Genomic DNA, 20,037 nt, shown 5'->3' with positions numbered 1-20,037 from the left:
ACCGACGGGGACTAGGACCGCGGCAATTATAATGATAGCGATGGCAATGACCAACAAAACAATGTTGCGCTTCCGGGAGAAAAATCTCCCTCGTCCAGACGTTGCTCGTTTCTCTATCGGCGGGTTCGAGAGACGGGAATTGCGTGAGACTATAGGCGGTAGAGGCGCTGGACGTGGTGTAACGGTGAATCGTGACTCGGTATGCGCCGGATCATCTTCGTCAGAAGAATAGTCGTAGTCACGGATATCGAACGCGCTGACTGGCCTATTTGACGTACGCGCGATGCCTATGCTGCCTGCTTGTGGGCGGAGCTGAGTCGTCGACGTGTCGTCGTCTGGAGGGATGAAATCTGAAGAGCTAGGCGACGACCACGATACTTGGCTGGGAGGCGACATCTCGCTGGAATATTTACAACCACTTACTGCACTTGAAACAGTTGTAAGTGTCGAGTGGCTGGGGAAGCAGAGGTAGAGAGATGAACCTTTTAGGGGAGGTGGAATGGATGGAGAATGTAGATCGCGGTCGGGAGCTGGGGACTGGGGCTCGTTATCCCATGCGCGGCGTTGACGTTGGCTCCTTACTTATTACATTGCACTTTGTATATCGGGTCTACCTAAATTTCTACGCTAACTCGATCCCTTTAATTTGTCGTCTTTGTCCAGCTGGTATTTATCCCCACATCGATTGCTCATCAACGGGCTGGTATTTATCCCACATCGATTGCTCATCAACGGGCAACGTGAGCTAATGGCGGACGCGACCATGGAAACGCAGTGAGATATGCATAGTGTCCACAAGCCCAATCTGAGACACGTGGAGATGTCAGCTTGTGCATTTTTGTATATATGATACACTTGTCGCGTCTAAATTTCCACATTCCTCCCAGAAACACCGACTGGCTTGCATTCTCGCACCAGTTAGCTTATATAGAGTTGGGCACACTCGCCAGAACAGGTTTAGCGGCAAGCCGCGTTCGCCCTGCGCTAGCCGCATCAGGGGCATGGCGTCTTGAATCGGGCAACTGAAACGAAGAAAAGCTTAATTTAATCTTTAGCTTTGAGTCGTGTGCCGATGAGAGGCTCACTATCATACAAATCTGTCAGTACAAGCCAACGCGGCGCGTCGTTCGTGGCACGCGTCACACACGCGCCTCCTCTCGATTGGGACAAGTACAACAATAATGAACGCGAAACATCGAACGCTGACGTCTACATCTACTATAATTGTCTAATCCTTGGTTAGTTGACAGCGTAACTTCTTGAAAAGCTTGTGAGAATGGATCCATATTAGGAATTGATACTAAATAAATAGGAATTCAATTTTGTTCCCGCTAAAACAGCGACTAGCGATGGATGCGCCACTTGTCAATGCAAAACAGAAATCGGAATAAAATCTCTTTCATGTTGGTAATAATAGTCTTTATAATTCGAATTCGAGAGTCCGCGCTGTTAGGCCGCCATTTTGAAGCCTTTTTATTTGGAAATTGGCTTGCTCTGCTCATGCTTTATCAGAAAAGTCACATTATCATTATTTTAGCATGTCCAGACACCGCTGCTCCTTCCACTTCATTCTATTATCTCCCTTACCTCTTCGACACGTTTCCTGTATATCTATCCAAACGAGGGGTATTAGCGTGTAACAGGCGAGCGTCAAACAGGAGCTGACAGGAAGTGCAATATACCCTGCGGTTCAGCCCGTGCAAGCAATTTTTCAGCAGCTTCAGCAAAAAAAGTCAATTTCTTTTTTAGAAACGAGTACGTCTGACGGTCCGACGCATCCAAGAGTGTCTAATGAAGACTCAAATAGTGCGGAGAACTTGTTGTACAAGACTGTGCATACGATGACACAGCTTCCAGCTTCCTATGACAGTATTTCTGGATCAAAGAGCGAACAGAAGCCCACAACGACGAAGAAGTAGTTCCGCGGGGAAGCGATTGGCGATAGCATATTTATCTCTCGGATGACAGGCGGCGGTAGACAATAAATGTGATCAAGAATAATAGCAATCACCGGAAGCTTGACAAGGGTAAACAGCAAAGTCAGGAGTTATAATAGAGCAATACGAATATCAAGTCCCCAGTCACGGACAAATACTGGGGACACCTTACTCTCTCTTCTTTCCCAAGATCTCATTTTCTAGAATCAGCATGCGAGTCAAAGCGGGAATCCTGTACCCAGCCAGATTGCCGGAAAGCGACATCCGCACATCACACTTTTTTGCCGTTGCTATGGCCATTATTGCTAGCGAAGTTTCGAAATCAAGGTATTGGGAGACAGAATGGCAGGCGAACTGAAAATGCCCGTCATGGACGATAAAACTGACGTGATACCTGGGCTGTGGCCCGGTGCTAACTCGTCCTTGGAATCTGTCTCGGTTTGTTGACGTCCCGCAGTGAGCTGTTGCTGAACGATCTTTGATGCTCGCTCGCCGATGGAGCCGAGGACACCACAGAGAGTATTGGTGACGACCGAGAGACCATATGCAGGAGTCCCGGGCGCACTAAATGACAGTCGTTGAGGAGTCTCAACAAATACCTCGTTGTTCTCTTGATCGGCGTTGCCATCCGTCGTGACAGTAAGGATATCCCTTGCTTGAGGACCGGCAGCGACCGATTCCTTGACCATGCATTCTCCCAAATCGACCGTAGTGAATGAGTCATGCTCGATTTCTTGAGGAACGAAAGGCACTGTCTCCCTTAGTACTTCAAGGATCGCGTTTTCCTCGACGGCGATAGACTCGACAGTATTACTGTCGTAAGAGTCCGAAGACGCCACCGAATGGTCGAGAACGCCAATGCTGCAGCAGGCGACGCAGTTTGGATTGAACGCATATCGACTGCGCGTTGTCGTACTAATAACAACGACGACCTCTTCGGCTGCGAGAGCAGCACAGGCGATAGCTGGCTCCCTTTGCTCGACGAGCGGTGATTCTTTATTCGTGAAGTGACGATTCAAGTAGTCCGATTCTCCAGCGGCTTTGGGAGTTGCAGCTTCGGTTGTAACGTACCCGACGTTTGCATCTTCGTCGATGATGGCAATGCACTTTTTAGCTTTCATCAAAAAGATCCTCCGAATAGACGAAACTGTTGCTTTGTCAATATTGGCCTCCGCATGCCACTTTGCCATCATACATACGTCTGATACGACGCGTGCGCCCTCCAGCCTGCTTCTGCCCGCTAACTTGCAAAGACGTGGTCTTGCGGCGAAGCCAGTCGCGGAGGTGCGATGTCTGATAGCGGTCATCAACGACTAGCGACAACGGACGATTGAAACGCACATTCGAGGCTGCTACCTCGCATTTAGAGACATTACGCTGCTCCCATTAGCATTCATAACTAAATATCCAATGAAGTACTCACGTGAAAGAGATTAGCGAAGAACCTGCCCGTGCATGTAGTTTTCGAGGCACGATGCAGCCCGGTTGCCGACGCATCCGTAGTAGCAACAGCGGCCATAGCAGAGTTTATCGTAATATTTGTTTTAGTCATGGCGAATAGTCACAAAGATAGTGGTTGGAAGTTTGCTAAATGGAGTTGTGTTGGTTGGAGATGAAAGATTGAAGTAGAAAGAAGAGTACAAGTTGGGCCGCAGGGAAGTTAAAAGTTTGCCCACGGCGCATTGCTCTCCAGGCCATTTGCAACTGTGGCAAACTTCAAAATACCTCCTCAATGATGGTAGTCTCTGGGCAGAATTGGAATTTCATGGTGATAGACGAACTGGCCGAGGAGGACCGCCGATAAAGATGCTCAGGGTCAGGGTTTATGTATTGGAGCCCTCCTGCTTGCTTTCAGTGTGGAAGCCTACCAACTTGGAGGACGTAGACAAAAGAATAAGACACACCTATCTAACTATACCAAATAAACCGAAGGTTGAGTAATCGAAATCGGCTTCCCCAATTGTGTCATTCGTCATGAAATCAATGTTAATGCGTTCTTAAGTCCCGTCGGCGCAGTGTAGTCGGTGAAGGAGCCAGAGAATACTACGCCTCTTCCGTCATAGACACAGCCATGGCATGGATGGCTTCACGCCGATTGATTATATTGATTATTAAGGCGAGGATTCACAGGCCAATCTGACCTCTGATAACTTATCTCGACCCACGAGGCAGATAAAGTTTCGGCCCGCGCTGTTTCGACGACTCACGCCGAGGATTTGTTGCCTAATGCCCGCGACAACATGCAAGGTGAAACTCAATTTAGCTGGTAGAGTCCCGAGTTCCGAGCAAACTAAGCGCGATTTGCTTGCAACAGTAGATACACCATTTCCCAACGGGACGGTGCGTGAGTTTTTTCTTCACTAATCCTCTCTTCGTTCTCTTCTTTCCTTCGCCTATAATTGCGTGTTTTTCGCATAGTATTTCCTGTTGCACGGTACTCCACCCACTAATCTTATACTCATAGTAATTCACAATGCCTTCAACTGACGAGTTCACGGGATGGCTTGGCTTGGACGCCAAGTCGGTCGAGGGAAACCTCGTCAAGGCCACCTTCAACCCCAAGGTCTTCACTGATGACGATATCGACATCAAGATCTCCCACTGGTGAGTTCCATCTATCTTTGTCTATATGCCGTTCGTTGAACCGATTGCGCATCTGTGGATGCCTAATGCCGGTGAGGCGCTACAATCGCGACGATATCTGCGAATTGTTCTGGTAAACAATCATAACGGTTCAACTGATACAATTGACGGTCAATTGTTAACCAATTTTATAGTGGCATGTGCGCTTCCGATCTCCACACCCTCCGTTCCGGTTGGGGTGCTTCTCTCTACCCTGTCGTTGTTGGCCACGAGATTATTGGTACCGTCACCCGGAAGGGCAAGAACGTCACTCAGTTCGAGATGTAAGTTACGTTATTCAAGCGTTGTTGGAAGCTCATTTTAACCTGTGTTTAGTGGCGACCGAGTTGGTGTGGGTGCTCAGTGCGCCTCTTGCCTGAAAGACGATTGCTATGAGTGCACTCATGACAACGAACCCTATTGCACTGAACGTGTCTTCACCTACAACGATAAGTTCCCTGGCACTGACGACGTCGCCTACGGTGGATATGCTCTTCAGGGCCGTTACCCCGCGTCGTTCGCGTTCAAGATCCCTGACGGTCTTCCTTCTGAGATCGCTGCGCCTATGATGTGTGGTGGTATCACAGTCTACTCCCCCCTAAAGCGCAACGGTGCTGGACCTGGCAAGACTGTTGGTATTGTCGGTATTGGTGGTCTCGGTCATTTCGGTCTCCTCTTCGCTAAAGCTCTTGGCTCCGACAAGGTCTATGCTATTTCCCGATCCAAGGCCAAGGAGGCTGACGTTATCGCAATGGGTGCTGAGGGTATTATTGCCACCAAGGAGACTGGCTGGGCCAAGGAGTGGACCCGCAAGTTCGACTTGATTGTCTCTACCGCTAACAACTCCGACATGCCTCTCCATGACTACCTCTCTATCCTCAAGCCTGGCGGTCGCTTCGTCCAGGTCGGTCTCCCCGAGGAGCCTATCCCTCAGCTCATGTTTGGACCTCTCGTTACGATGAATGTTCACCTTCTCGGTTCTTTACTCGGCTCGCGATCTGAGATCACCGAAATGTTAGAGACCTCTGCCGCCAAGGGTATCAAAAGCTGGGTTCAGACCTACCCTATGGAGGAGGTCAATGAGGTGCTTAAGCTTATGGACGCGGGAGAAGCCAAGTATCGTTTCGTGCTCTCCAACTAAGTCTTTATCTTCTGTTATAGATTTTTATTATTCTTGTAGATTTGATTTGTGATGATTTTGGTTGATTACGTTACTAGTATATAGAGTGTCCTAACTATTTGATTATCACAATATCGTGTCAGACTACTTTCTCAAATTGCACCTTCCACCGTATGCAATTTAATGGAGTGGTCCTGTAGGTTACGTTTCATTCGGTTGTGACGATGACTGATGATCGAGATAATGTGGTGGTGACGGCGGCGCACGTGCTAACCGATCTGTGTCCATCAAAATCCAATCAGTTCGAACTCAACCACCACGATATATTTAGTCAACACTTTACTTTTTGGTTCTGTTCTTGCAAGCTCTGTGCCGATACTGGCGATTTTTGCTGTTTTTTCTTTATTGTTAGATTATTTGGCGCTGCACTATGACAGAAATCGAACTTCCGCGAATCCCAGAGGAGGAAGAGTACGATGAACTGGACGTTATTGGTTATTGTGACGGATATTATAGAAGTCACAGCAGCCAAATTATAGCCAAGCGAGGAGGAACTCCGCCGCCACCATGGGGTTATCGCGCTCCGAAGCCGCCGACAGAGTTTGAGTCATTTATTCGGGCTCGGGAGCAAGCTTTTGCCAGTTTAAAGATACGGATGGAGGAAGAGCGTGAGAAGCAATACTTGGAGTACATCAGGCAACTCCCGGACATCGACACACCGCCACTGTATCGCCGCCCAATCGCCGAGGAGCGACGGCGCGAGGGAAGAATGGTTTACCTATGGATTGCTATCATCTGCTTGATCGCCGTACCGTTCCTGGCGACAACGTTATCCTGCATTGCCCTCACGGTCCCTCTAGTACTTGCTGAGAATATGTGGCAGGCTGGGAACCGCAGGTTTGGAGTATGGAAGGCGAGTTTAGACACATGGATCAGAGTTGCTATCAGTATGTTAACTAGTCGGATATTGAACATCATGCACTACGTGAGAATGCGCTGAAGTCTGTGCAAGTGCAGGAGATATTATTTGATACCCTTGGCACAGCACTCTTACCCTAACTGCGCGATACTCGACATTTTTAAGATTTCGGCCCGCGCTTGAGGAGTGGAGCAAGAAGTGTACGATATTAACAAGGTCAACGATTGTGATTTGTAGCAAGTATTATTTCTAATGCAATAGAAATTTTCCTCGACGACCGACCATGCTCTATGTTAACAGCAGCTCAGTCCAATCCATTAACTCTGTTTCTGAGAAAGTGTAACAAACTACAAGCATCGTACAAAACTACAGACACCTTACTTGTGTACATCACATAACAAACAAATTAAGAAAAAGCTTACTCATTTCAACGATTCCACAGTAGCAGGGCTGTAGGTGGATAGGCGGATAGGCGGATATGGCGGATAATTCGTATATTCTCTAAGTTAGTTAACTTACTTGAATTGAAAAACAATCAAAATATAACAGGGTTAGGGTCAAAAATAGCCCTAACCCTCTCACTGTGTCGAACAGTGTGTATCATAGAGGATGGCATATACGCTCACATGTAGCGGGGATGACCGACCAAATAAGTTGGGGGTCCATTACATACAGCAAGTCATTTAGGAAATTCAAATATCATGTTAGTGAACACTGCGAAATTTTAAAGAAATTAGATATATAATAACTATTAACTAATGAATTTTGCAAATTTTTAAAGGCGGATGGCGGATCTGGCGGATACGGATCCGCCAGATATGTCGAAAGGCGGATAAATAGCTGCAATTTCAAAAGGGCGGATGGCGGATGCGGATATGGGAAAATTTTGGCGGATATCCGCATCACCCACAGCCACTGCACTGTAGCTTCAAAAACTGACAATGGGCTCGAGCGAAAGCGGGTAGCGGAGACAAGTAAGTTTTTTATTCGCGATGGCTTGGGCAGCTTGATTGTGCCTGGAACCCCAACAAGTCGAGCCCCTTGACACTCCTTCTAGATATAAATAACCCTATTGAGTATTTCTCCTAATTATCGGAGTCTCAGATTATGAGCGGGAATAGAGTTGGTTGTTGGATCGACGATAACCAGACAATTTTGAAGACCATGATTTGCGGGGAAATAAGCGACACAATATTATATTGCATAAGCGATTGGGAGAATATGTAAGTAGTAGGCGGGGTAAAGAATTCCCGATGCAAGTCCGAGAACGCGCCCTGTGCCGCATCGTGCGGCTTATCAAAACTCCCGAGGAAAACGCGAGGATGATCCGGCTGCTACTCAGATTGCCATTTCTGACTCCGCGTAAAGCAGCAGCCCGCCATGCTGTTGGTGTCGAGGTTACTGCTAGTCACGACTTCGCGGCAATATTTGTGCGGTCTCGGCTACGATGCAAATATATGTCTGTGTCCTCATATCCTGAGAGCAGCCCCGTCGACCCTGGTTCGCTGTCTTCGCAATCTTCACTATGGCTCTCGTCGGACATCCTACATACGATGCACCAGCATCCGAGGCTCTACTGCCAACACCTGAGTCGCTCGCCGATGCAACAACTGCGTTTCTGAAATGGCGACCTCAGTGCCATCTGCAGGCATCCCATGGATGGATGAACGATCCATGCGCGGTTTCGTATGATCCTGAAGAACGGGTTTATCGAGTATTTTTCCAATGGAACCCCCAGTCGCCATTCTGGGATCATATTTGCTGGGGCGGCGCCGAATCAGCTAATTTACTCGATTGGACTGTCTCGTCAGCGCCAGTCCTGTCACCGGAGACTTCGTACGATGGCAAAGGCATATTCACCGGCTGTGCTGTTTCCCCATCATCAGGGAAGCAGATCACTATATTCTATACTTCTGTGTCCCGGCTTCCAATCCACTACTCGTTGCCATATCATCTTGGTATGGAAACTCTAAGTACGGCTACATCGACTGATGGTGGGAGGACGTGGGCTAGGTTGAAGAAAAATCCGATACTTGGACCAAATCACCTTGCAGATCTCAACATCACCGGTTGGCGGGACCCATTTGTGACAAAATGGGCGTCAATGGATAACATATTGGGACGCAAAGAGGCACGATTATATGGATTGATATCTGGAGGGATTAGAGATACGGCACCGACTTGCTTCTTATATGACATTGATCCCACCGACATCACTTCATGGAATTACATTGGTCCGCTGATAAAGGTCGAGCGCAATTACCGCCCATCCCGCTGGTCCGGGGATTCCGGCTTGAATTGGGAGGTAGCCAATGTCCTCGCGTTCGATCAGTATGACTTTCTACTTATCAGTGCTGAAGGCGGCGCTGAGCGCAATGGCAAAAGTACTAGAGGGTCGATTTGGATTGCGGGGTCGCTCCAAGGTACGACGCCCGTTACCATGAAATATGACTTCGGTGGCATATTTGATCACGGAGATTACTACGCGTCGAACACATTCCGCGATGAATCACTTGATAACGCGATCGTAGCCTGGGGTTGGATCGCTGAAGAGGCATTATCGGACGAGCTTATTGTTAGGCAGAATTGGAGTGGCAGCATATCACTACCGCGAGTCATCAGTGTCGCAGCTGTCAAGAGCGTTGTTGGAGCTCTACGTTCGCCAATCGATCAGCTTACGAATTTCAAAGCAGTCAAATCTGAGGACGGCTATGAATTGATTACACTTGGAGTGGATGTTCATCCACGATACATATCATCATTTCGACAACGCGCGAAGCACAATACTGTCATTGCAGCAGTCACTTTCCTGCGGCCCGGGGTAGTCGACTGTGGGGTCTCATCTACATCGTGGGAGCTTGAGACTGAGATTGCAGTATCGTCATCTACTGCACATGTCGGCGTTGTTGCGCTGCATTCTCCGGATTATTCTCAACAAACTCGTCTGGTCTTTTCCCCAGAAAACGAGACATTTACGATCGACAGATCGCGGTCTGGAAACGGCAAGGAATTGCACGCCCATGTTGCGCCGCATACACTCTTCACCACACGCACTTCGGACGGTGCAGAGAAAATTGAGAAGTTGAAATTGCATGTGTTTTGCGATAGAAGTGTCATAGAGGTCTTTTTGAATGGGCGCACGGCTATATCTGCACGTGTGTATCCGGACGAAGCATCGTGTCGAATTTCACTGTTTGCAGAAAACCTCACGGATGGTCACGTTCATTTTTCGGAGACGAAGGTGTGGCATGGCATCACTGGGAAGGCTACTATAGAATAGACTGATAGATTGTGCCATCATTGCATGACGAGGGATATAATTGAATGCATATATGGAAAAGGTGTGTTCAAATAAATAGATTACACGTATAGTATATTACACGGGGCTACCGATACTAGGCAACAGGTGGCAGACCCGTAATTTCCGTCATAAGTGGCACTAGGTAAGGGTGCTGTCCACCTCTAAACGTGGCAAGCACGGCGATATACTGATTCAAAATCTCCCGATCCGACGGAAGGAGTTCGCGATTCCTCTGTCCCTCAATCCAAGGAAAGCAGCTTATCAAACCAACAACACTACTTGCAATATCATACAGCTTCTCCATGATACCTATGCCGTGCACTTCCATGCTTTCCATTGATAACGATCGGCAAATATCGATTGTTCTGCGTGCAATGTCACAAGCATAGGTTAGACTTAGCTCACGCTGATCCGCAGAAGTCGTGGGGTCGACGATTAAAACACCATGCGAAAGACAGAGCTGCCACAAACGGTTGTGGAGCCATTGCTGAGAAATCGCAAGATCAGCGCGCTGCGTTTCGTCGAGTGTACCTCCAGGATTGATCGCATCGTGATCATATGCTTCCGCGACCAACTTATGCATACTTGCAGCGCGTTCGGCCGACATTTTCGTGCAACTTCCATCGACTGGTGCGCACCGTCCATTCCAGCAGTCAATAAGGTCGGCATCAACGACCTTGTACAACTCAACCATCGTATCAAGTCCCGTAGCGGAGAGCGAAAAGAACAAGTTCGGCGCTAATACCGAGGCCGGCTTACATGGTGACGGTGACGTTCGAATAAGGGAATGATGGCGCTGTAAGGCGTATGCTCGCTCAGTCACTGCAAGTACCCAATAAACACGGGTTCGCTGCTCTCGCTCCTCGTCCGTTAGGATCTCTTTCCATCCATCCCTCTTGCCTTGAAGTCCCATAATCTCCGCCAACGTTACTGCCTCTTGCAAGCGAAACCACGCAGCATGATGCATTTGGCAATTAAAGAAGCACGAAAACAGAAAGAATGACATAAGAACACTGTCAAGAGATGGATTTTCGGCAAACGCCGCGTCGCTATCCCGCATGGACACAGCTGCAGCCATCATTGACTGCGCTGTTTGCATTCGTTCTTTGTACACCCGGTTGTCATTGCTTTCAGAACTATCCTGCTTCATGACTGGTTGGAGGAGCGTGAATGCACACATAGTGAGCACAAGAGCGCCGAAATGTACGTTGCGTGTGTGCTCTTGAGCGTGTAGCCGCGCAAGGAATGCTGGTTTGCTTATCACCGGTAAGAATTTTTCAATCCGGCTGAAATAAGCATTGATGAGCGATTTAATTTCTTCATCGGTTGCTAGAGCTGGCCACGCGACGCTTGAAGGCTGAAGGAAAGATAGGTCTGTGGAAATTGATTGTGCCGAAGCTGAGAGGTAGGGAGCTACTGGCAGATACGACGATACTGAGAATGATGCAACATTGAAAACAGGATCCGGAGGAGGCTGTGGACAAATCAGGGACAGAGGCGTGCGTGGATCCGAAGTAAAGTAAGCTAGTTCCACAGTATCCTTTGGTGAGGGAGACTCTTCTGGAGGAGTTACTGGTGTCAATTGTCGCAAAGATGGAGTAGATGGAGTAGTCGTTTCGGACCGTATCTGGCCAATCCGTCTATAATAATTAGCGAAAATACAGTGGACACAAAACGCAAAGACACACTCACTTGCCAGTGGGACCTTTCTTCCGTCGAGGCTTGTCATATGAGCAGGCAAAGGAAAGTGATTGGCACTTTCCACACGGATACTTCCTATCACACTGTATTCTATGAGAGCTGAGTCGACCTAATACTTTGCCCTTTCAATCTCACCTTAACCTTGCGAAAGGAGCACTGATCGCAGGTGCGGTCACGGGTAGTCGGGGAACTCATTCCGACCGCGCACGGAAACACAGGAGCGAATAAAGGCCGAAACAATTCCCGATAGTGAGGAACCTGTCGAGAAAAGAGGAATTTGCGAAGTGGAAGCGACGGGATGTGACTATGTCCGACATCTAACGCTAAAGTCCACAGAATAGAGTTAACGTTCGCGAAATAACGCCGAAGTAAATCCATGTTACCCGGAGGAAGGATGTTACCCAAACAATTGAACAACCTCCATGTGCATAATAAATACTTCTACTTGAAGGATGAAGCGAGAAGTAAATGCTATATAGAAAGTAAACAACTAATTCTCAAAAGTCCAGAGAAATAGGAAGCTATGGATGCCAAGAGTGTGCGGTATTATTGTCAGAGGCAATTATCGCCAGTTACATGCGAACACATCTTGCTAAACATAACACGAGTGCAGTGAGCGATGGTCGCATAGGACCATTTTGATGACAGTCAATACATAAGTAAGATAAGATATCAAGTTGGCAAGCTGGTGAGAATAGAATTGGACTGAGCTATTTGCAAGTGATAAGTGTGGTTCTATGATAGATTTGTCTATCTGTTCCGCTTAGACGATTGTGCTTGGGACAGACTTTCTCTTGTTTCTCGACCTGGCGAAGGGGTTTCAAAATCAAAGAGCCTAAGCTAGCCTCCATGTAACTGATAATACATTTAATAGTACAAGTTAATCAATATTATTATCGATTGGTTATCTTCCAAATTGTAGATGTTTCATATAATCTCTGCAAAATACATGTGGCTCTGCAATGTCGGCCATAAGTTCCCATAGACCTCACTTTATTTACTTTGAAAGACAAAACGGAAACTATAATACAGTTCAGATAAATTCGGATTCTAAACAATGATGTCTAGCTATCTATTACATCTAGAGAATATCAATCTACTGGATCCAAGCAGCAATAATACATGCCATAAACCAGAAACTGATGGAAAGCCAATTTACTCCCACTCCACAGTCGCGGGTGGCTTAGATGTGACGTCATACACCACTCTCGCGACACCAGCGACTTCATTAACAATTCTTCCACTGACAGTCTTCAAGAACTTCGCGTCGAAGGCGAACCAGTCAGCTGTCATGAAATCCACGGTCTCAATTGCACGAAGAGCAATAACCTGCTCGTAAGTTCGCTGATCACCCATAACGCCAACAGACTTGACTGGCAGAAGGCACGCGAATGCTTGACTGATATTGTTGTACAGTCCTGCTTTGCGGATCTCGTCAATGAAAATATGGTCCGCCTTTCGGGCAATCTCGACCTGCGAAGGGGTAACCTCACCAAGAATTCGAATGGCGATACCTGGCCCTGGGAATGGATGGCGCCAGACAAGTTCATCAGGAATTCCAAGAAGCGTGCCGAGCGCACGGACCTCGTCTTTAAATAGTTCACGAAGAGGTTCTATAAGCTTGAGCTTCATGTTCTCCAGTAGCCCACCGACATTATGGTGAGTCTTGATTGTCTGACTGGGCCCCTTGAAACTGATACTCTCGATAACATCAGGGTACAAAGTACCTTGAAGAAGGTATTCAATCTTGCCACCACTCTCGGCATCAAGCTTGGCCGACTCCTCCTCGAAAATTTCAATGAATGTGTTCCCAATGATCTTGCGCTTCTTCTCGGGATCAGTGATACCTTTTAGCTTGCCAAGGAAAATATCAGATGCATCAATGACTTTCAAGTTGATGCCAAGATGCTCGGTAAGAGTGTCATGAACTTGCTGCGCTTCATTCAATCTCATAACACCGTTGTCGACAAAGATAGCGTGGAAACGGTTGCCAATGGCTTCATTAAGGAGCTTAGCCGCAACAGTAGAGTCTACACCGCCAGAAACAGCACCGATAACCTCACCGGTAGGTCCAACGAGCTTGCGTATTCTCTCGATCTCTGTCTCAATGAAATTCTCCATTGTCCAATTTTGCTCGCAGTGGCAGACATTGATGGCGAAATTGTGGAAAAGCTTCTTGCCTTGAGTGGTGTGTGTCACTTCTGGATGGAATTGGATACCGAAAACCGCCTTGGACTCGTGGATAATAGCGGCAAAAGGAGCATTGTCGGTAGTAGCGATGACATGGAAACCATTAGGAAGCTTAGAAAGCTTGTCGCCATGACTCATCCATACCTATAAAGTCAGCCGTCATGTACCGTACAGCACAACGTTACTAGAAACTAGTAATCGTACCTGAAAGTCGTCGATGCCTTCAAATAGCGAGTGATGGTCCTTGACGTGGAGAATGGCGTGGCCATACTCCCTTTTGTCGCTGCCACTAACCTGACCACCGTGAGTCCAGGCTAGCTCCTGCAAGCCGTAGCAGATGCCAAGAATTGGAACCTATGTTCCACCATGTGAGCAACAGTACGTCAACGTGGCTCTCATCCATCCGCCCTGGTTAGCAACAAGACACTTACACCAAGGTTGAAGACTTCGGGATCCGCGTGCGGCGCATCGGGGGCATAGACAGAATACGGGCTGCCGGAGAGGATAATACCCTTGGGCTTCCAGGTCAAGTCCTTGATCTTCTGAGTGCAAGGAAGCATCTCAGCGTAGACGTTGAGTTCGCGTAAACGGCGAGTGATCAAATGGCTGTACTGAGATCCAAAATCAAGCACTAATATGGTGTCGAAGATACGAGAGACCTATATCGTATTTTCGTAAGTATATACAAAATGGAATACTCGTCGCCTACATAGAAAGGCTACTTGTACACACCTCGACGACACCATTTGCGCCATTTTCAAGGCTGCTAGTCATTGTGATGTATGTGGTATATGAATGCGAGTTTGGCTGATGGGGAGAGATGAGCATGCCCAAATTTTTTTTTAATTACTCCCAGGTGCCGGCAGTGCTGGCTGGGATCGTGGCGGTGGAGGCTGAGCAGCTTTACACGATTTTGGGATCTATTACTGGTTACGCAAAAAATGGACAAATTATCTTGCGAATGAAGGTATGGCGTGTTCGACCTCATATAATCTATAAGTTAATGGATAGTTAATTTATCCACTAACTGGGGACAAACGTCGTCCAGATATATCAAACTGTCTGAATCTCTCGCTAGTTCGCGAGGAGAATTAGCAATGCGCCAATATGTGAATTACCTCTGTGGTATACGTCGCAATTTGAAGTCAGACTATCGTCGCACTATTTTCGTCGGACTCTACACTGCTGTTATCTAAGAGCTGAGCCTTCACTTTTGCACATGCATTGACAATGTTCCATCAAACAGCAATAAGCCAATGAGAAAATAAAGACTCAATGGCACATATCATACTAATCAACTGGACATCGTCTCCTACGTCTTTTGCAGAGTTGGGTCTTTGCCGTGTCAATTAGTTATAAATATGAGAATTGTAACGGCAGGTGATATAGTGGTGGTACTTGGCACCTGTCATGGGGTAAGGGTATATGTGCTCTGCGAACCAATGGCGAGCCTGGAAACTCTAAATGAAGGCCTTGCCGGTCAACCCTAAGTTCCAGTAGTGAGTGCTGGAATAACATGGGTGGATGGATCATAGGTATTATTGACGCGAACGACGAGACCCATCACGCACGATCGCACCTTCGGAATCCTTTCGTTTCTGCTGTTCCGGAGGACGCACGTATTCTAGCGAACCAGCTTGATTTGCAGCTGCAAACCGGCGGGGGCAGCATATACGTGCCAGGAGCAACTCCGATCTCGTTGCAGGTTATATTCACGTTCACGCGAGCCCAATCTTGACCTTTGACTACTACCACTACGACTGGCCGAACAATCATGACCGCGCACGCGGATACGGCCGATGTTTCCACTGTCGCGTCGCCAAATGCTGGACCGAGTGCGCGTCCAACTAGTGACTCCTCAATATTCACCACGGCTGTTGCGGCCACCAACTCCAACCTGACGCGCTTATCCAAGACAGTCGTCGCGACGTCGGCGACATTGGCCGGAAACTCCTACGGGGACATCACCAGTAGTTCTCACTATAGGTCAATCATCAATGATATGGCACCCAGTATTCGCAGCCCGGCGATGCAGCGACGAATATTTTCGTTCAGATCGGGCGGCGCTCGAGTTAGCCGAGGCAGCGCGAGCATTGTGGGAAATGCTGGGCCGAATCTGCTCTTAAGTAAGGAGATGCTCTCGGATTTACCAGAAAGCAAACATGCCTACTCGCTATTGCAGGGATTTCAAGCAACGTTGCCAGAACCATCAGCTGAGGAGACCGGTAAGAATAAGTACACATTAGTTCGATCGTCAAAATCCAAAGCAAAGGAACCTGTACAGGAACCAGAAATAGGGCTAAATGGAGTACAACGATTAGAGAAGGATAAGACAGACGTGATACGCAAGTTACAGCGAATAGAGATTAGAAAGTCAACAGTTATTCAAGGGATCCATGAGGTCGAAGCTCGAATTGACCAGCTAAATGCCATAAAGCAGAGATATCTGGAACGATTATCAAAATTTGAAGATCAGGCGCTTGAGCTCGAAGATAAATGTGAGATTTTGTGTTCATTATTATGATATTGTAACGAATTTATATTGACGAATCTCAACAGTGGAAGTCTTGGACTATCGAATAGAACTTCTCCACGAAGACGAGGAAGTAGCACCGCGGGAGCGAGCGGGTGATGACGAGGAGAGTGAGGCTCCAAGTAATGTCAGCGGCCCTGCGGACACTGAATCCATATCTCTTTTGGCGCTCGGCGATTCCCTAGAACAGTACATTGACACGGGTTCCAACCACGACAGTGCTGGTGAAAGCAACGAGCGGCAGCAATACAGTCATGTAAGTCTCCAGGATGCTAGTGACAGCGACAGTGACGATGAAAACGATGAAGCGTTTGCAAGAGAAATGACGGCGTCAATGAGAGAGGCTTGGGTATCGTCCTTCTTGGAATGGGAGAAACTTACTGCCGTGTAAGAGCGATATGCTAGATGACAGCGTGAATGACTTGTATATAACACTAACTTGTAACGAATTTTCCTGATATGGGAGCGGCATTTTTGATTATATATAATCATATGTGGGGGTTTTCATGGCATTTCAGGTCCTCTTTCCACACTTTGGCGACAACGAATTTCTTAGTTGGTGTATATTTTATAGACGCAAAGCATACTATATTGTACATACATATATATTCATCTCATTCGTTTCATACAACTTCATTTACGCCCTAGTCACTGGCATTTGGAATGAGTGGATACGACCCTTACTACTGCTGGGACGGAACCGCGAAAAGTGTAAGCATCTCATCTATTATTTGTTTGAAATTGCTGCTCGAGATCAGCATCAATTGGCCCTGAGGCGAGATACCGTAATCTTGAAACGTGCGCCGTGAATCAGCGGCTTGAGCTTCTTTGCTGAACCTATATGTCATGAAATGTTCTGACTTGCGTTGAATAACCTCGTCCTCAGCGTGAAAGAAGAATACCTCGGAGCTCTTTGTCTGGGAATAAAGTTAATTGCCATTTCAGACAATAATTACTTATGCGACAAGCTTACATCTCCCTTTTTCTTCTTTTTCTTGGGTCGTTCATCCTCTTCGTCTATCTTCGACTGAGTCTCGGTGAATGATTTCGATATTATGACGTAATAATCAAACTGATATTTTTCTCCATTGTCAACGGCCCGTTGCATCTCATCAGAAAGCAGTCTATACATTGGCGGTACTACTTCCGTCGGCATATTAATCAGCCTTTCACTAAAAATAATTCCGGTATTGTTCTTCGCACCCTCAGCGAGCAGTTCTGTTAGCTTCTTGTTAAACGCTCCATTTAACTTGGTCTTTGACAAGATGTAATCGATGATCTGTCTGATGCCCGGATTCTCCCGATGCAGATTGGCATTAACAACCGTCAAAAATGCAAATGGATCGCTTTCTACCCCATCAGTCTTGACGGTAGATCCAAGCGTATTCTGTGATAGTATGAGGTCTGCAAGAGCAGAGAGATCAAACATTGTGTTGTCTGCGTCGAATAGTTGGCGCAAGAGATTGCGGATCGCTTCGAAGTCAATATCTGGTCTTGGATCGAAGAAGTCAAAATCGACATTCACAATTTCCTCGTTATCAGATTTTGAGTCCTAATTCAATATTAGATATCAATGCTCTTGTTCTTGCCGGCGTTTCCGCTAGATAAATCAATTTGGCCGCAATGACTTGCCTCCGATCCAGAACCATCCACCGCATTTGTTTTCAACTTATTAGGCTCCTTTCGTTTAAGCATCTTTATAGACGTGTTGTTGGAGGCTCCAGTCTACTAAGCTACCGTTGCCCGACCAAAAATTAGAGAAATTCGTGGTTGGAGCATGCAGAAGAGTACCTGGACTGAGGTAGAAAATAATTAAATTTTTTGGCGGTCAGTCCCGCTCTGGTTGGGAGTTTCCCAATGCAGAACATTAGACGTTGATTCGGTTCATGTACTTGTTCCATTTTTAATTTTTAGGATCCTTTCCGTCTAAATTACTTACAATGTTCTGATGCCCTAACCGCATGTAAGTAACCATCTTGTATGTCTTATGTAAGAAGTTATGATCTGAAGGCTGATAAGTTCGCGTCTGTGACAACAATCTTACCACAAATTTGTTATCCCAACGAATTTACCAATGGGTTAGGGATACATAGGACTCGCGACAGCACTTTCTGATTGTAATTGTATCAAATACATGTCACAAGGTTGCTAGTGTTAGTAATAATGGCCATTAAAGAAAAATAGATTGTTTAATGAAGGTTGGTTGGTAATTAGTTGCTTTGACTGTTCCCCGTTGTGGGCAGCAGAATAGCTTATGTAATGCTTCGCTCACACGACCTGCGGAACAGGAGCTTAAACAAGCTAATCACTTTTCCAAATCCTGCACCTTCGCGACAAAATCGTTTGCACCTAACTAGGGCCGAGCAGTCGCCAACTCGCACGGCGGCGGACTTCATTATAATTTCGTTGTGGTGGTATTGTACTCTTTAATAAATCGATGATCTCAAGCTGAGTAAGAGTCGCGGACATTACACTATGCCTCTACAAGTTGCTATGAACACCACAGCCTTTGCGGCAGCAAGTCACAGGCGCATGGCAGCGCTTCTTGTCTCTAGCTCCAAGTCTCCAACAAACTGTCTGTACCGACAGGACTCTTCTCAGATTGGGAGGTGTTTCTCACACGGCTTATCTCGATTCGCTACAGCTACGTCAAGCAATTTTCTCCGCTGGCCGAATAAAGACTCGCCGAATCCGTACCAGATTTTTGGCATTAGCCGTGGAGAAGTGGATCAGAAGGCACTTAAAAAACGCTATTATATTCTCGTGAAACAGTACCATCCCGACATGGCTGAACTTCCCGACACAGCTTCCGACGCCGCGAAGGCAGCCGACAAGATAATTCAAGAAAGATTCAATCGAATCGTTGAGGCTTACAATATACTGAGCGATCCAGCAAGAAAGCGATCATATGACGTGTCCGGCGACGGCTGGAATTATCCCGATCCGGATAGACCGCCTGTGCAACCGTACGTGAGATACAACTACACAGCCGAGGAATGGGAGCGCATGAAAAATTTCACTTACGAGGCACACTGGGCATCAGGGCGACATCCGGATCAGAATGGTCGGCCGCCTCCACCGCCGAAGTCGAAGCCTGTAGATCATGAGGCGAATGTTAGGACTTTGATGTGGATTGTGCTGTTCACCGGAGCTGTGACGTACATCCAGTCCTTGCGAGTGATGACTTGGTCAGATAAATACAATGCAGCTGTTAAGCAAAACTATTTGGAAAAGGCCACAACTACGTCGCGTATTTTTGGCAAGTATAGCGGATCGGACGAGGTGAGCGACATGGTGTACAATGACAGGGGTGCAAGGGTTGAGACGGTGTCATCACCCCCAAAGGAGGACTTCATATTTCCTGAGAATCCATTGCCGAGGTTAAGAGAAATTCGGATGTCCATGAGATCGCGCTCTATGGCTGCAGGAATGGATCCCGGATCGCGTGAATACAAGGAAATGGATGATGTTTTTCTCCTGACTATTGGAAAAGCACTTAGTAGCGGTGAAGAGGCTTCGAAGGTAATCGTGAGGGCGGAGAAGATGGCCGATGACTTATTCCGCACGCATTTCGATGAGCGAAAAGCAAATTGAGTAGATCCATGTGTGTTCCTTGGAGGCTCAAAAATAAACAGTTTTCAGCTTTCATTCTATTCCGTGGCAATAATACAGTAATCAAATGCATACATTTACATCTATACTTTTAGCAATTCC

At 47.0% G+C, this 20,037-nt stretch overlaps 9 protein-coding genes across 9 annotated transcripts; 5 read left to right on the top strand and 4 right to left on the bottom strand.

Moving 5' to 3' along the window:
- Positions 1-1,872: 1,872 nt before the first annotated feature.
- Positions 1,873-3,884, bottom strand: V1508DRAFT_169122 (uncharacterized protein). The gene is made up of 4 exons (XM_066936098.1): positions 3,842-3,884; positions 3,361-3,785; positions 3,137-3,314; positions 1,873-3,084 (listed from the first exon to the last, which is right to left on the bottom strand). The coding sequence occupies exons 2-4, from the start codon at positions 3,487-3,489 to the stop codon at positions 2,243-2,245; spliced, it is 1,149 nt and encodes a 382-aa protein (XP_066795044.1). The 5' UTR covers positions 3,490-3,785; positions 3,842-3,884; the 3' UTR covers positions 1,873-2,242.
- A 526-nt stretch (positions 3,885-4,410) lies between these two features.
- Positions 4,411-5,700, top strand: V1508DRAFT_404966 (chaperonin 10-like protein; the record flags this gene model as incomplete). Its single annotated transcript, XM_066938667.1, has 3 exons — positions 4,411-4,541; positions 4,715-4,843; positions 4,896-5,700. The coding sequence occupies 3 exons, from the start codon at positions 4,411-4,413 to the stop codon at positions 5,698-5,700; spliced, it is 1,065 nt and encodes a 354-aa protein (XP_066795043.1).
- Positions 5,701-6,109: 409 nt separating this feature from the next.
- V1508DRAFT_433311 (uncharacterized protein) lies at positions 6,110-6,679 on the top strand (the record flags this gene model as incomplete). The annotated part of the gene is made up of 1 exon (XM_066941979.1): positions 6,110-6,679. The coding sequence occupies one exon, from the start codon at positions 6,110-6,112 to the stop codon at positions 6,677-6,679; it is 570 nt and encodes a 189-aa protein (XP_066795042.1).
- A 1,268-nt stretch (positions 6,680-7,947) lies between these two features.
- V1508DRAFT_169024 (glycoside hydrolase) lies at positions 7,948-9,936 on the top strand. Its single transcript, XM_066936097.1, has one exon. The coding sequence runs from the start codon at positions 8,124-8,126 to the stop codon at positions 9,876-9,878; it is 1,755 nt and encodes a 584-aa protein (XP_066795041.1). The 5' UTR covers positions 7,948-8,123; the 3' UTR covers positions 9,879-9,936.
- A 57-nt stretch (positions 9,937-9,993) lies between these two features.
- V1508DRAFT_356346 (uncharacterized protein) lies at positions 9,994-11,795 on the bottom strand (the record flags this gene model as incomplete). Its single annotated transcript, XM_066936986.1, has 3 exons — positions 9,994-11,539; positions 11,592-11,683; positions 11,736-11,795. 3 exons carry the CDS (start codon positions 11,793-11,795, stop codon positions 9,994-9,996), a joined length of 1,698 nt encoding a protein of 565 aa, XP_066795040.1.
- A 650-nt stretch (positions 11,796-12,445) lies between these two features.
- Positions 12,446-14,598, bottom strand: V1508DRAFT_419723 (uncharacterized protein). Its single transcript, XM_066940637.1, has 4 exons — positions 14,523-14,598; positions 14,222-14,449; positions 13,995-14,144; positions 12,446-13,934 (listed from the first exon to the last, which is right to left on the bottom strand). The coding sequence occupies exons 1-4, from the start codon at positions 14,562-14,564 to the stop codon at positions 12,756-12,758; spliced, it is 1,599 nt and encodes a 532-aa protein (XP_066795039.1). The 5' UTR covers positions 14,565-14,598; the 3' UTR covers positions 12,446-12,755.
- A 674-nt stretch (positions 14,599-15,272) lies between these two features.
- On the top strand, positions 15,273-16,995 carry V1508DRAFT_168757 (uncharacterized protein). Its single transcript, XM_066936096.1, has 2 exons — positions 15,273-16,288; positions 16,350-16,995. The coding sequence occupies exons 1-2, from the start codon at positions 15,565-15,567 to the stop codon at positions 16,712-16,714; spliced, it is 1,089 nt and encodes a 362-aa protein (XP_066795038.1). The 5' UTR covers positions 15,273-15,564; the 3' UTR covers positions 16,715-16,995.
- On the bottom strand, positions 16,861-18,141 carry V1508DRAFT_388040 (p21-C-terminal region-binding protein-domain-containing protein). Its single transcript, XM_066937859.1, has 3 exons — positions 17,956-18,141; positions 17,297-17,875; positions 16,861-17,240 (listed from the first exon to the last, which is right to left on the bottom strand). Exons 1-3 carry the CDS (start codon positions 18,016-18,018, stop codon positions 17,007-17,009), a joined length of 876 nt encoding a protein of 291 aa, XP_066795037.1. The 5' UTR covers positions 18,019-18,141; the 3' UTR covers positions 16,861-17,006.
- Positions 18,142-18,650: 509 nt separating this feature from the next.
- On the top strand, positions 18,651-20,021 carry V1508DRAFT_419718 (uncharacterized protein). Its single transcript, XM_066940636.1, has one exon. It carries the CDS (start codon positions 18,799-18,801, stop codon positions 19,915-19,917), a length of 1,119 nt encoding a protein of 372 aa, XP_066795036.1. The 5' UTR covers positions 18,651-18,798; the 3' UTR covers positions 19,918-20,021.
- Positions 20,022-20,037: the final 16 nt, after the last annotated feature.

The sequence above is a fragment of the Lipomyces doorenjongii genome, assembly GCF_038497915.1.
Source record: "Lipomyces doorenjongii strain NRRL Y-27504 unplaced genomic scaffold V1508scaffold_34, whole genome shotgun sequence".
Taxonomy (NCBI): domain Eukaryota; kingdom Fungi; phylum Ascomycota; class Lipomycetes; order Lipomycetales; family Lipomycetaceae; genus Lipomyces; species Lipomyces doorenjongii.
Note: the sequence above shows the minus strand (reverse complement) of the source record. Positions and strands in the feature narration are given on the sequence as shown.